Here is a 16,415-nt window from a genome sequence, read left to right as displayed (position 1 = left end):
TTTTTTTTTTTTTTTTTGAGACAGAGTCTTGCTCTGTCACCCAGGCTGGAGTGCAGGGGCACTGTCTCGGCTCACTGCAAGCTCCGCCTCCCGGGTTCACACCATTCTCCTGCCTCAGCCTCCCAAGTAGCTGGGACTATAGGCGCCCGCCACCACTCCTGGCTAATTTTTTTTGTATTTTTTTTAGCAGAGACGGGGTTTCACCATGTTAGCCAGGATGGTCTCGATCTCCTGCCTGACCTCGTGATCCACCCGCCTCAGCCTCCCAAAGTGCTGGGATTACAGGCGTGAGCCACCATGCCTGGCCGCTTCTACTTATTTGAAAAAAAGAAAGTTAGCAGTCTCAGGCAGGCCCTTCAGGAGGTATTCCTGAAGAAGGCATTGTTATAGGAGATGACAGCTCCATGGATATGTTATTGCCCTTTGTGTTAGGGTTCTCTAGAGGGTGGAACTAATAGGATAGATGTCTATATGAAAGGGAGTTTATTAGGGAGAATTGACTCGCATGATCATGAGGTGAAGTCCCACGATAGGCCGTCTGCAGGTTGAGGGGCAAGGAAGCCAGTGGTGGATCAGTCTGAGTCCCAAAATCTCAAAAGTAGGGAAGTTGACAGTGCAGCCTTCAGTCTGTGGCCGAAGGCCTAAGAGCCCCTGGCAAACCACTGGCGTAAGCCCAAGAGTCCAAAAGCTGAGTAACTTGGAGTCTGATGTTCGAGGGCAGGAGGCATCAGCATGGGAGAGAGATGAAGGCTGGAAGACTCTGCAAGTCATTCTTCCATCTTCCCCTGCCTGCTTTATTCTAGCTGTGCTGGCAGCTGATTAGATGGTATCCAACAGATTGAGGGTGGGTCTGCCTCTCCCAGCTCACTGACTCAAATGTTGTTAATATCCTTTGGGAACACCCTCTCAAACACAGCCAGGAACAATACTTTGCATTCTTCAGTCCAGTCAAGTTTGACACTTAATATTAACCATCACACCCCTGAAGACCTTCCAGTGGGACAAGGTGTGGAGGTGGAATCATCCTGACCCAGTGTAGGCCTAGGCTAATGTGTTTGTGTCTTAGTTTTTAGCAAAAACATTTAAAAAGAAAAAAAATATTCATAGAAAAAGCTTACAGAATAAGGATATAAAGAAAAAATATTTTGGTATAGCTATATAATATGTTTGTGTTTTAAGTGTTATTACAAAAGGATCAAAAAAAGTATCAAACTTTTTGAAAAATTGAAAAGTTTAAAAAGTAAAAGAGTTACAATAAGCTAAGGTTAATTTATTATTGAGGAAAGAACCATTTTTTAAATAAAATGAGTGCAGCCTAAGTATCCAGTGTTGATAAAGTCTGCATAGCATACAAGGTAATGTCCTAGGCCTTCAGTCACTCTCCACTCACTCTCTGGCTCACCCAGAGCAACTTCCAGTCCTGCAAGCTCCATTCATGGTAAGTGCCCTTTATAGGTGAACCATTTTTTATCTTTTATACTGTATTTTTACTGTATGTTGTCTATGTTTAGATAGCTTTAGTCACATGAATACTTGCCATGGTATTACAGTTGCCATGTGTACAGGTTTAGTCACGTGTACAGGTTTGGAGCCTAGGAGCAATAGGCTGTCCCACACAGCCTAGGTGTGGAGCAGGCTCTACCATCCAGGTTTGAGTAAGTGCACCCTGTGGTGATCACACAAGGGACTTGCCTAATGACATACTTCTTAGAATGTATCCCCATTGTTAATCGACATGACTGTATACCACAAGGAGCTCAGGCTTCATTACCATTAAAAGGCCCACCCCACCAGCCAAGCAGTGCCACCAGCACATGGATTCTCCTAGCAGGAGCCTCTGTGAGCAGGGGCCCTCTGTCATCTCCATAGCAGCTGTGAGGTCACCACCACCCGGCACTTCCCTTGTGTTTCTTTCCATTGAGAGTTTGGAGCAGATATTAGAAACAAGAAAGGGAGGATGAGTTTAGCCCTGGAGGCAAATGAGCTTCCCTGGGCCACAGAACGTCTGGAAGCACCCAGAATCTCACAAATGCCTGCCTACCAGGTTCGACTAAAGTAATTACTGTATGTTGTGATCTCATTTAGAGTTTTGTTTACTTTTGCCGTTTGGAACTCAGATTTTTCAAATCTTAGAACCCATTGAACAACCGTCATCATTAAACACTGGCATTTTGGGAGAGGCTTGGCTGCCTTTAATCGTCTTGGAGTCAGATCTTATCCAACTAAAAGGACACCACACACTTGTGACGTTGGATCACTGGTCAAGGTAGTGGTGGCTTTGTGCACCTGGAAAAGTTCTGTGGCTTAGAAGAGGAGTGTCCTTGAAACCAGCTCAGAGAAAAAGACTACTTTTTAGAAGAAATGACAGATTATCTTCATTATATAGCATGACTTTCATTGTCACAAAGAAATCATGCATTTGGCAAAAGCTAAGAGATGCTTTAACAGTTTCTTTTTCAGGAAATTATTAAGAGTCCTTTATTTCAAAAATGAGTTTGGAACAGTACACGCATTATTTTACAGTATTAGTCACCAGGGGCGGCTGTACCAGGCACACACACTCTGAGACAGTGTGATGAAAAGCTGCCTGGGTCAATGGCATGGTCAGCCTGCTACTCAGCTTCAATTAATCCCTGCCTGAGAACTCTCTTTAGTAAAGCAAGAGCATTGCAACCTTCTGCAGTTGAAAAACAACCACAAGAACTGGAGTTTCTGCCTTTTTGTTTTGTTTTGTTTTAGAGACAGGGTCTCTCTGTCACCCAGGCTGGAGTGCAGTGGCGTGATCTTGGCTCGCTGCAACCACCGTCTCCTGGGTTCAAGCAATTCTTGTGCTTCAGTCTCCTAAGTAGCTGGGATTACAGGCATGCACCACCACACTCGGCTAATTTTTTGTACCTAAAAGGGAGGTACTACACCCTGTCTCTTCTAAAATAGAGACAGGGTTTCACCATGTTGCCCAGGCTGTTCTTGAACTCCTGGGCTCAGGTGATCCACCCACCTTGGCCTCCCAAAGTGCTGGGATTACAGCTATGAGCCGCCACTTTTTTTCTTTTCTTTTTTGTTTTTTGTTTTTTTAAGTAATTTGATACTTGGTTTTCTCTGGTTTTGTTTTTCCAGTCGTGATATATTCTTATCACTTTATGTTGACCTAATAAACCCAAATTTGGCCAAGTGGCTAGTTGGGAGACTGAGTCAGGAGGATCTCTTGTGACCAGAGTTCAAGATCAGCCTGGACAATATAGCAAGACCTCATCTCGACAACAATAGTTTTAAAATTAGCTTGGTATGGTAGCACCACCCTGTAGTCCCAGGTACTCAGAAGGCAGCAGCAGGAGGATGGCTTGAGCCCAGCCATTTGAGGCTGCAGCGAACTCTGATTGTGCCACTGCGCTCCAGCCTGGTGACAAAGCAAGACCAAGTCTCTAGACAAATAAATAGAAACCCAGTTAGTCCATGTGAACGTCCTCTATTACCAGTTTTTTTGTGTGATGTCAAATTGCTGGTATGTCTAAGAAGCTTCTTTTTACTGGCTATGCGTTTTGGCTATTGATTAAGGAGATTTCCCAAAATAGTTTTTTCTTTTAGTACAAATCTTTTTTAAGATACATAGTTAAAATGCATATAAGTAAATAGCATTATCTTTGCAAAATGAAAGAACTTTTAAATTTTATTCCGGAATGCAATGCATTGTTTCTGAAAAACATTGTTTTATGTTAATGAGAAAAACCAGACAGTATAATTGGTTGGAACATAAAGTCAGTGAAGCCAAAGTTCTGAGTTTATCTGAGGAAACAACTTTTTTCAGTAATCTGAGACCAGCTATTCAAGAGCTATCTCACAAACCATGCCATTGTCATGATACAGACATTGCTGATCACACTGTCATGCACGTCCGTGTGAAGAGACCACCAAACAGGCTTTGTGTGAGCAATAAAGCTTTTTAATCACCTGGGTGCAGGCGGGCTGAGTCCGAAGAGTCAGCAAAGGGAGATAAGGGTAGCGCCGTTTTATAGGATTTGGGTAGGTAAAGGAAAATTACAGCCAAAGGGATGTTTTCTCTGGCGGGCAGGAGTCGGGGTCACAAGGTGCTCAGTGGGGGAGCTTTTTGAGCCAGGATGAGCCAGGAAAAGGACTTTCACAAGGTAATGGCATCATTTAAGGCAAGGACCGGTCATTTTCACTTCTTTTGTGGTGGAATGTCATCAGTTAAGGCAGGTGTAGGGCATTTTCACTTATTTTGTGATTATTCAGTTACTTCAGGCCATCTGGGTGTATACGTGCAAGTCACAGGGGATGCGATGGCTTGGCTTGGGCTCAGAGGCCTGACACACACAACATAAACCCATAAACCCTGCTTAAAAAACAGCCAGAAGTTCATGTTTTTTTGGTGTTTGTTCACTTATTTTCTCATTACCTGAAATGTCATATATCCATTAATACCATAGATTTTTTTAAAAGCTAAATGTTTGTAACTATAAGTAACAGTGAAGATTATTGATAGCATTTGTTTTGTTAGAAAAGATTAAAAAGAAACACCATGTAGGACAAACTGAAAAACCAAGGTGGTAGAAAATAGGAACAACATAACACTAATTAGAATAAATGTAAATAGATTAAATTTACCAATTAAAAGATAAAGCTTAGCAGATTATATTTGTAAAAATCTAGATAACAGTATATACTGTTTAGAGCCACACCTCAGACTTAAGGACATAAACAAATTTAAAGGATGAGAAAGATATATCTTGCAAATACCAAGAAAAAAAATAAAGCTGTTGTAACTGTATATTAGTATCAGATAAAGTAGATTTGAAGATAGAAAGCATTATTTGGTAAGCTGTAGTTTACCAAGCATATATTTTTAATATGTATACACTTATTAATAGCATCACAATAAATGAAGGAAACTAATAGAACTGAAAGGAAAATAAATCCATTGACATACTCAGACATTTTAACGACAGTCAGCAAAGATGCAGACGATCTGAGCAACACAATTAACAAGCTTGACCTAAAGGACATTTATAGGTTCTTAATTCACCAATTGGAGAACATACATTTTTCTCAAACACGGAAGGGTTAAAAAATTGATGTTCTAGGACAGGATTCTGCAAACCTTTTCTATGACGGGTCAGATAGTAAATATTTTAGGTTTTGTGGACCAGGAGCCAAAATTGAGGCTATTATATAGGTATTATATAACAAGAGGAAAATCAGATTTCCAAAATATTTTTATTGACAAAATTTAAAATTTGATTTATGAACACTGAAATTGGAATTTTATGTAATTTCAAATAACAAAATCTCATTCTTTTGATTTTTTTCTTCTGAACCACTTAAAACCATTCTCAGTTTGTGGGCCATACAAAAGTAGGTGACAGGTCAGATTTGGCTCACAGGCCATAGCTTGCCGATCCTGTTCTAGGACATAAATAAAAAACAGATTTCCAGTGTCATGTTTTATGATTATAGACCATGATCTCTGAACACGGTGCAACTGGGTTAGAAGTTAATAATGAAAAGATAACAGATCCCTGTCTGTTTTTGTTTTTTGTCTTGTGACCGAGTTTCACTCTCGTTGCCCAGGCTGGAGTGCAATGGCGCTCACTGCAACCTCTGCCTCCCGGGTTCAAGCGATTCTCCTGTCCCAGTCTCATGAGTAGCTGGGATTACAGGAGCCCGCCACTACACCTGGCTAATTTTTGGTATTTTTAGTAGACATAGGGTTTCACCATGTTGGCTGGGCCAGCCTCGAACTCCTGACCTCAGGTGATCCACCTGCCACAGCCTCCCAAAGTGCTGGGACTACAGGCGTGAGCCACCGCGCCCGGCCTGTTTAGACATTTTTAAATATGTTGTTAAATAGCTCATGATTTAAAGAATATATTTAATAGACATTTATAAAACCCTAGATATAAATTATAATGAAAACATTATGCTGACAAAAAGAGTCAAACTCTGTAAAATATTTAAAGAGATTTATTCTGAGCCCTTTATAAGTGACCATGGCCCGTGACACAGTCCTCAGGAAGTCCTGAGAACATGTGCCCAAGGTGGTCAGGCCACAGATTGGTTTCATACACTTTGGAGAGGCTTGAGACATCAATCAAATACATTTAAGAAATACATTGCTTTGGTCCAGAAAGGCAGAATAACTCAAAGGGGGTCTGGGAGGTTCCAGGCTATGGTGAATTTAAGTATTTTCTGGTTGACAATTGGTTGAGTTTGTCTGAAGACCCGGGATTGATAGGAAGGTAATACTCAGGTTAAAATAAAGATTGTGCAGCCCAAAGTTATTTTCAAGTCTTTTTGTGGATGTCGTTAGAGACAGTAGGATGACAAATGTTTCCTATTCAGATTTTAGGTAGTCTCTTTAGAATTGGGAGGGGTCTGGAAGAAAAAGATCTAGCGACATTAGTAGAGATTCTTTACCGATGCAAACTTTTCCCCACAAGAAACAGCTTTGCAGGGCCATTTCAAAATATGGCAAAGAAGCATGTTTTGGGGTAAAATATTTTGATTTTCTTCTTTGTCTTGTAATGTTATGCCAGAGTCAGGTTGGAAAGTAAATTGTGATATATAGGGTTAAATAAAACCCAGCCTGTCTGATGACAATTTATGATTTGTAGGGCATGCCTCCCAAGACGCCTGAGATAGGAATTTGGACAAGGTAAAAAAAAAAATCAAGAGTTTTTTCCTTAATTATATACCAGAATTTGTGAGATATGCTTCAAGTGGTGCTGTGAGATAAATGTGTATCCTTAATTACTTATATTAGCAATAAAACTGTGATCATTGGTCAGATAGGTATTTATCTTAAAACATTATTAATTGAACAGGAGAGTAAATCCAATGAAAGAAAAAGTAAGAAGTAATAAAAATGAAAGTGAAAATTAGTACTATAGAGAAAAAATGATAAGGTAGAGATCAACAAATCCAAAAATTTGTTCTTTGGAAACAAATCAACAAAATAGACAAATTGCTTGCAAAACTGATCAAGAGAAGAAAAGAGAACACAGAAATAATTTTATGAATGAAAAGTTGGGCATAGCTATAAATAGAGATTACAAGGTAACCAAACGTAATTATAAGATGCATAGGTAGTTCAATGGGGGAAAGATAATCTGTTCAACAAATGGTGCTTAAACAACTGAATTATCTGTGTTTTTTAAAAAGAAAACCTTGATTCTCCCTCACACCCTGTGTAAAAATTAACTCCAGATGAATCATAGACAGAAGTGATACGGCTCCAGTGAGTGGAGGAACACCAGGGTTCTTAGTCCTCAAGCCAGTTTAGATAAAATGACCCGGACACATGTGGAGTGGTTTTAAGGAGTGGAGAGTTTAATAGACAAGAAGGAAGAGACTCCCCCATACAGAGATAGAGGGAGAGGAGGCTCCAAAGCTGAAAGAGGAGGTCACCAAGTGCACTGGATACCAGCCAGGTCTATATGCAGAGGCTGGAGGAGGTGTCTGATTTGTATAGGGCTCAGGGGATTGATTTGACCAGGCATGTCATTCAAGTAGCCCAGGGAAAACGTTGGCCCTCCCACCCTAGCCTTTTAATATGCAAATGCAGGGCGCCAAGAATGTTCTACTGGGGATACGTGAGGACAGCCATGTTGCCAGGAACACCTGGGACAAGGGCAAGAAGGCCGCAGGAATTGCCATGTTGGGTGGACCCAGTTTCTAATGGCCTTCATTTGCATATCAAAGATTGCCAGCCTGGCTTTAAGAAATTTACAGGCTCAGGCCTGTAATCCCAGCTCTCAGGGAGGCAGAGGCGGGAGGATAGCTTGAGCCCAGGAGTTCGAGACCTGCCTGGGCAACATAGCAAGACCCCATTCTCCACAAAAATGTTTAGAAAAAAAGAACAACTTCCCAGGACCCCTTTTCCTCTCTGCCTAAAATAATTTTTCAATAACTCCTACAACATAAGTGTAAAAGCTAAACTTCTAGAAGTCTTTGCAGCCTGGGGCTAAACAAAGATTTCTTGAATTGGATACAGAAAGCATGATCCATAAAAGAAAAAACTTAATATTGGACTTAATTGAAATGTAACGATACGAAGTCACAATTAGGAAAAATAAGATTTGGTGTTCTATTACACAGTAGAGTAAGTATAGCAAATAACAGAGCATATTTCAAGATTGCTAGAAGAGAAAATTTTGAGTATTGTTACCACAAAGAAATGATAAATGTTTTTTGTTTTTGTTTTTTTTTTTTTTGAGGCAGAGTCTCGCTCTGTCACCCAGGCTGGAGTGCAGTGACTTGATCTCGGGCTCACTGCAAGCTCTGCCTCCCGGGTTCACGCCATTCTCCTGCCTCAGCCTCCCGAGTATCTGGGACTACAGGCACCTGCCACCATGCCCAGCTAATTTTTTTTGTTTGTTTTTGTATTTTTACTAGAGACGGGGTTTCACTGTGTTAGCCAGGATGGTCTCCATCTCCTGACCTCGTGGTCCGCCTGCCTCAGCCTCCCAAAGTGCTGGGATTGCAGGCGTGAGCCACTGGGCCCAGCCGAAATGATAAATGTTTAAAGAGATATGGTATTAACTCTGATTTGATCATTATACTGTGTGTTCATGCATTATACTATGTATACATATATACCCTTGTCATACATATATACATTTATTATGGGCCAGTTATAAATTAATTCTTTTGAATTTTAACTTCTTCTCTTTGGAAGATACCATTTAAAAAATGAAAAGGCGGGCCGGGCGCGGTGGCTCAAGCCTGTAATCCCAGCACTTTGGGAGGCTGAGACGGGCGGATCACGAGGTCAGGAGATCGAGACTATCCTGGCTAACACGGTGAAACCCCGTCTCTACTGAAAAATACAAAAAAATAGCGGGGCGAAGTGGCGGGTGCCTGTAGTCCCAGCTACTCGGGAGGCTGAGGCAGGAGAATGGTGTAAACCCGGGAGGCAGAGCTTGCAGTGAGCCGAGATTGCGCCACTGCGCTCCAGCTTGGGAGACAGAGAAAGACTCCGTCTCAAAAAAAAAGAAAGAAAATGAAAAGGCAAACCAAAGACTGGGAGAAAATATTTGAAATACACATATCTGATAAAGGATTATATCTAGAATTTATAGAGAAATTTTATGGCAGAAGGTGAAAACTGGTATTTACTATATATATTTTAAATATATTTGCCTGCATTCGTGTAGTCATCCCTTGATATCCATAGGGGATTGGTTCCAGGACTTCCCACAGATACCAAAATTCACAGATGCTCATGTATATGGTATAATATTTGTATATAATCCTTGTACATCATCTTGTATACTTTATATATTTATTTGTTTTGAGATGGCATCTCACTCTGTATTGGAGAGCAATGGCTTGATACTGGCTCTGCCTCCCAGATTCAAGCAATTCTCCCGACTCAGCCTCCTGAGTAGCTGGGACTACAGATGCACATTACTATGCCCGGCTAATTTTTGCATTTTGAGTAGTGACAGGGTTTCATCACGTTGGTCAGGCTGGTCTCGAACTCCTGACCTCAAGTGATCCTCCTGCCTTGGTCTCCCAAAGTGCTGGGATTACAGGTGTGAGCCACTGTGCCCAGCCCATCTTGTATACTTTAAATCATCTCTAGGTTACTTGTAATACCTAATACAATGTAAATGCTAAATAAATAGTTGTTATATTATTTAGGCAATTATATTATATTATAATGACAAGGGGGGAAAAGCGTACATGTTCGATACAAATGTAATTTTTTCCAATTATTTTTTATTCAAAGTTGGTTGAATTCATGGATACAGAATCCATGGATACAGATGGCAAACTGTATATGGAAAGGGATTTGAACAGATATACCCCAAAAGATGTGTAGATGATCAATCAACACATGAAATGATGCCCAACGTATTAGTCATTATGGAAATGCAAGTTAGAAAGACAATGTCATACACCTACTAGAGTAGTTAAAATTAAAATGACTGACAACAGGCCTGCCGTGGTGGCTGACGCCTGTAATCTGAGCACTTTGGGAAGCTGAGGCGGGCGCATCACCTGAGGTCGGGAGTTCAAGATCAGCCTGACCAACATGGAGAAACCTCATCTCTACTAAAAATACAAAATTAGCCAGGTTTGGTAGCAGGCGCCTGTAATCCCAGCTACTTGAGAGACTGAGGCAGGAGAATTGCTTGAACCGGGGAAGAGGAGGTTGCAGTGAGCCAAGATTGTGCCATTGCACTCTAGCCTGGACAAGAAGAGCAAAAACTGTCTCAAAAAAAAAAAAAACAAAAAACAGCAGATGCAAGTGTAAAATGACATAACCACTTTGGTTTTTTGAGACAGTGTCTCACTTTGTCGCCCAGGCTGAAGTGCAGTGGCGCGATCTTGGCTCTCTGCAACCTCCACCTCCCAGGTTCAAGCGATTCTCCTATCTTAGCCTTCTGAGTAGCTAGGATTACAGGCACTGACATAACCACTTTGGAAAACGGTTTCATAATTTCTTATACAGTTAAACATACATTTACCATATGGCCCAACAGTTCCACTCCTAGGTATTTACTCAATGAAATGAAATCATGTGTCATAAAAAGTCTTGCACATGAATGTTCATAGTAATTTTATAATAACTAAATGCTGGAAACAACCCAGCTGTCTAGCAATTTGTTTTAACTTTGTAGTTCAGGGGTACATGTGCAGATTTGTTACATAGGTACACTTGTGTCATGGGGGTTTGTTGTACAGGTATTTTGTCACCCAGGTGTTAAGCCTTTAGTTATTTTTCCTGATCCTCTCCCTCTTTTCTACCCTTCATCTTCCACCCTCTGATAGGCCTCAGTATATGTTGTTCCCCTCAATGTGTCCATGTGTTTTTGTCATTGTTAAGTGAGAACATGCTGTATTTGATTTTCTGTTCCTGTGTTAGTTTGCTAAACATAATGGCCTCCAGCTCCATCCATGTTCCTGCAAAGGACATGATCTTGTTCTTTTTTTTTTTTTTTGAGGCAGAGTCTTGCTCTGTCACCAGGCTAGAGCGCAGTGGCGCGATCTTGGCTCGCTATAACCTCCATCTCCATCCCGGAGTCAAGTGATTCTCTTGCCTCAGCCTCCCGAGTAGCTGGAATTACAGGCATGTGCCACCATGCCCAGCTAATCTTTGTATTTTTAGTAGAGACAGGGTTTCACCATGTTGGCCAGGATGCTCTTGATCTCCTGACCTCGTGATCTGCCTACCTTGGCCTCCCAAAGTGCTGGGATTACAGGCATGAGCCACCGCGCCTAGCCTAATTTCATTCTTTTTTATGGCTGCATAGTATTCCATGGTGTATATGTACCACATTTTCTTTATCCAGTCTACTATTGATGGGCATTTAGGTTGATTCAGTGTCTTTGCTATTATAAATAGTGCTGCAGTGAACATACATGTGCATGTGTCTTTATGACAGAACGATTTATAGTCCTTTGGGTATATACCCCGTAATGGGATTGCTGGATTGAATAGTAGTTCTGTTTTTAGGTCTTTGAGGAATCACTACACTGTTTTCCACAATGGGTGAACTAATTTACAACCTAACCAATAGTGTGTAAGTGTTCCTTTTTCTCTGCATCCTCTCCAGCATCTGTTATTTTTTGACTTTTTATTTTATTTTATTATTACTTTTTTTTTTCTTTTTTGAGGTGGAGCCTTGCTCTGTCGCCAGGCTAGAGTGCAGTGGCGCAATCTCAGCTCACTACAACCTCCACCTCCCAAGTTCAAGCGGCTCTCCTGCCTCAGCCTCCCAAGTAGCTGGGACTACAGGCACGTGCCACCACATCCAGCTAATTTTTGTATTTTTAGTAGAGACGGGGCTTCACCATGTTGGCCAGGATGGTCTCGATCCCTTAACCTTATGATCTGCTTGCCTTGGCCTCCCAAAATGCTAGGATTTACAGGCGTGAACCACCTTGCCCAGCCCTATTTTTTGACTTTTTAATCATAGCCATTCCAACTGATGTGAGATGATATCTCATTGTGGTTTTGATTGCATTTCTTTAATCAGTGATGTTGAGCCTTAAATAAATATGCTTGTTGGCTGCATGTATGTCTTCTTTTGAAAACTGTCCGTTCATTTTTTTGGCCCACTTTTTAATGGAGTTGTTTTCTTGTAAATTTGTTTATCCTTATAGATGCTTTATATTAGACCTTTGTCAGATGCATACTTTGTGAAATTTTTCTCCTATTCTGTAGGTTATCTTTTTACTTTATTGATAGTTTCTTTTGCTGTTCTGGAGCTCTTTAGTTCAACTAGATCTTACTTGTCAATTTTTGCTTTTGTTGCGATTGCTTTTGGTATCTTCATCACGAAGTCTTTGCCCGTTCCTATGTCCAGAATGATATTGCCTAGATTGTCTTCCAGGGTTTTTATAGTTAAGTCTTTAATCTTGAGTTGATTTTTATATATTGTATAAGAAAGGGATCCAGTTTCAATATTCTGCATATGGCTACCCAGTTATCCCAGCACTCCTTATTGAATAGGGAGTCCTTTCCCCATTGTTTGTTTTTGTCACCTTTGTCAAAGATCAGATGGTTGTAAATGTGCAGCCTTATTTCTGGGTTCTCTGTTCTGTTCCATTGGTCTATGTGTCTGTTTTTGTACCAGTACCATTCTGTTTTGGTTACTGTAGCCCTGTAGTATAGTTTGAAGTCAGGTAGCATGATGCCTCCAGCTTTATTCTTTTTGCTTAGGACTGCCTTGACTCTTTGGTCTCTTTTTTGGTTCCGTATGAATTTTAAAATGTTCTGTGAGGAATGTCTTTGGTAGTTTGATAGAAATAGCATTAAATCTGTAAACTGTTTTGGGTAGTATGGCCCTTTTAGTGATATTGATTCTTCCTATCCATGAGCATGGAGTGTGTTTCCATTTGTTTGTGTCATCTCTGATTTCTTTGAGTAGTGTTTTGTAGTTCTCCTTGTAGAGATTCTTCACCTCGCTGGTTAGCTGTATTCCTACGCATTTTATTCTTTTTGTGGCAGTTGCGAATACGAGTTTGTTCCTGGTTTGGCTGTTGGTGGTGTGTAGGAATGCTAGTGATTTTTGTGTGTTGATTTTGTATCCTGAGACTTTGCTGAGTAGCAATTTGGATAGACAAATTGTGGTATATTTGTACAGTGGAATAATATGTATAAAAAGGAATGAAGTACTGACACACATAATTCAGATGACTCCCAACATCTTTATGCTGAGTAAAAGTATTTAGACACAGAAGGTCCCATTCGTGTAAAATTCTAGAATGAACAACAGTTACAGAAATCAGATCACTGCCTAGGACTAGGGTTGGGGATTGACTCCTGGGGCGAGGGGGGACTTTACTGCATGTAAATTATACCTTAATAAAGTTATTTTTAAAAGGAAAATATTAACAACTACTTGCCAACAGTTTTGAAAACTTACGTGAAATGGACAAATTCCTTTTCAAAATTATCAGAACTTTTTTTTTTTTTTTTTTTTTTTTTTAAGATGGAGTCTCTCTCTGTTGCCAGGCTGGAGTGCAGTGGCATGATCTCGGCTCACTGCAGCCTCCACCTCCTGGGTTCCAGCAATTCTCCTGCCTCAGCCTCCCAAGTAGCTGGGACTACAGGTGCGCACCACCATGCCCAGCTAATTTTTGTATTTTTGGTAGAGACGGGGTTTCACCATGTTGGCCAGATGGTCTCGATCTCTTGACCTCGTGATCCAGCTGCCTCGACCTGTCAAAGTGCTGGAATTACAGGCATGAACCACCGCGCCCAGCCCTAAAATTATCAGAACTGACTCAAGAAGTAAAAAGGTTGGATGTTTAGACTGGGCGCAGTGCCTCACGCCTGTAATTCCAGCACTTTGGGAGGCAGAGGCAGACAGATCACTTGAGGTCAGGAGTTGGAGACCAGCCTGGCCAACATGGCAAAACCCCATCTCTACTAAAAATACAAAAATTAGCTGGGTGTGGTGGTGCGTGCCTGTAATCCCAGCTACTCAGAAGGCTGAGGCAAGAGAATCGCTTGGACCCAGGAGGTGGAGGTTGCACTGAGCCAAGATTGTGTCACTGCATTTCAGACTGGCAACAGAACAAAACACTGTCTCAAAAGAAAACATGAAAGTTTAGTACTAGGACTATTAAATTGAAGAAGTGGTTAATAATCTCCCCATTACAAAAATACATAGCCAGATGATTTGGCAGGCTTGTCTACTAAACTTTGAAGCAACAAATCATCTCAGTTTATACAAATTCTTCCAGGCATTGGAAAAAGAGAGACTACTTCAGCTCATCCTGAGAGAGGTAACATAACCCTGCTACATCCAGAGACGCACATTACCAAAACAAAATCACAGGTCTACTAATGAATGCAGATGCAGAAAATCTAAAGACACTAGCAAATCAGTTTCAGCTGTGCATAAAAAGATACTACTTTACCTCTAAATTGGACTCTGGTAGGTATGCAAGCATAGGATGATGTGTAAAAATCCATACAAACAAATTACCACAGTAGATTAATAGAGGGAAAAATGTGGTCATTTGAATAGATGTAATAAATGCATTTGATAAACTTAACACCCAAGTATAAATAATGTTTTTCAGTTAGATTTTTTTTTTTCTTCATTCTGATTGAGGGGGTATTGTTAGCAAGACCAAGGGGCAATATAATCAGAAACTTAGAGCTTTACTATTTTGGTACGGGGTCAACAGACACTGATGGAGAATCTATTACTAACCATAAGTGAGAGGCAGTGTAACAGTGGTTGAAAGGAAGGACCCTGTAGCCAGCTTTTCCTGGGATTTTTCCTGTTTCTGTCTCTTGCCTCCTCTGTTGACTGAGTCTTCTCCGTAGATGAGAACAATAATACCTTCCATAGGCTGTTGACTTAAGGCTTAATGAATTAATGTACATGAAACACATAGAACACTGTTGATGCACAGTATGCACTGAAGTCAGTTTCATTCATTTTTCTTAAAAATATTTCTTTAGAGACAATACCTTACTCTGTCACCCACGCTGGAGTATAGAGGCACAATGATAGCTCACTAAGGCCTCAACCTCCTAGGCTCAAGCAATCCTCCCACCTCAGCCTCCTGAGTAGCTAAGACCACAGGTGTGTGCCACCACTGCCGACTAATTATTTTGAGACAGAGTCTCGCTCTGTTGACCAGGCTGGAGTGCAATGTTGCGATCTTGGCTCACTGCAGCCTCTGCCTCCCAGGTTCAAGTGATTCTCTCACCTCTGCCTCCTGAGTAGCTGGGCCTACAGGCACGCACCATCACGCTTGCCTCATTTTTGTATTTTTAGTAGAGACGGGGTTTTACCATGTTGGCCAGGCTGGCTGGTCTCGAACTCCTGACCTCAAGTGATCTGCCTGCCTCGGCCTCCCAAAGTGCTGGGATTACAGGCATGAACACCGCATCTGGCCCTGACTAATTCTTAAAATTTTTTGTAGAGGTAGGATCTCGCTATGTTGTCTAGGCTGGGCTCGAACTCCTGGCTTCAAATGATCCTCTCACTTTGGCTTCCCAGCATTCTGGGTTTACAGGCATGAGGCACTGTGGCTGGCTTCAATAATTTTTTTTATAGCTTTCAAATAACATATGTTATGTTTTAAGGCCATCTCCATCTTAGCCAAAAGGCTAAGTTAATGACTATGTGTAGACTTTGATAAAAGTGTTTTCCTTTTCAGATTACAAATTGACCCTTTTCTGTGTGTGTGTGTCCCCAAGGTGAGTGATTTCACGTGGAGCCATGATGGAACTCAAGCACTTATTTCCTATCGAGATGGGTTTGTCCTGGTTGGTTCTGTCAGTGGACAAAGACACTGGTCATCCGAAATCAACTTGGAAAGTCAAATTACATGTGGCATATGGACTCCTGATGATCAACAGGTAATACCTCTGAAATGTGGGTATGTGATGTTAAAACCATGGGCACTCGGAGGGAAGAAAGGGGCAGGAGAAGCGGAGCTGGTGCAAAAGCCTCTTTAAGAATCACAATGGAAAAGAACAATAAAACTGTCCAAGTAGGGCCGGGCGCAGTGGCTCACGCCTGTAATCCCAGCACTTTGGGAGGCTGTGGCCGGCGGATCAGGAGGTCAGGAGATTGAGACCATCCTGGCTAATATGGTGAAACCTCGTCTCTACTAAAAATACAAAAAAATGGCCGGGCGCGGTGGCTCAAGCCTGTAATCCCAGCACTTTGGGAGGCCGAGACGGGCGGATCACGAGGTCAGGAGATCGAGACCATCCTGGCTAACACGATGAAACCCCGTCTCTACTAAAAGATACAAAAAACTAGCCGGGCGTGGTGGCGGGCGCCTGTAGTCCCAGCTACTCCGGAGGCTGAGGCAGGAGAATGGCGTGAACCCGGGAGGCGGAGCTTGCAGTGAGCCGAGATCGGGCCACTGCAATCCAGCCTGGGCGACAGAGCGAGACTCCGTCTCAAAAAAAA

The 16,415-nt window shown here is 41.6% G+C and overlaps 1 protein-coding gene across 7 annotated transcripts in view; it reads left to right on the top strand.

The window, feature by feature from the left end:
• Positions 1–16,415, top strand: part of TULP4 (TUB like protein 4) — a 280,793-nt gene that overhangs the window by 182,264 nt on the left and 82,114 nt on the right. For 6 of the 7 annotated variants that reach the window (XM_017958185.3, XM_031667335.1, XM_017958184.3 and 3 more), the window contains exon 4: positions 15,692–15,853. In XM_017958185.3, the coding sequence (XP_017813674.1) occupies positions 15,692–15,853 (162 nt within the window). Of the gene's footprint in view, positions 1–13,992; positions 14,412–15,691; positions 15,854–16,415 lie in introns of those variants that run through there. The other variant, XM_021937704.2, reaches the window with a different exon arrangement.

This window comes from Papio anubis, chromosome 6 (assembly GCF_008728515.1).
Source record: "Papio anubis isolate 15944 chromosome 6, Panubis1.0, whole genome shotgun sequence".
NCBI lineage: Eukaryota > Metazoa > Chordata > Mammalia > Primates > Cercopithecidae > Papio > Papio anubis.
The sequence above is the reverse complement of the archived record's forward strand: the minus strand, read 5'-3'. Positions and strand labels throughout refer to the sequence as shown.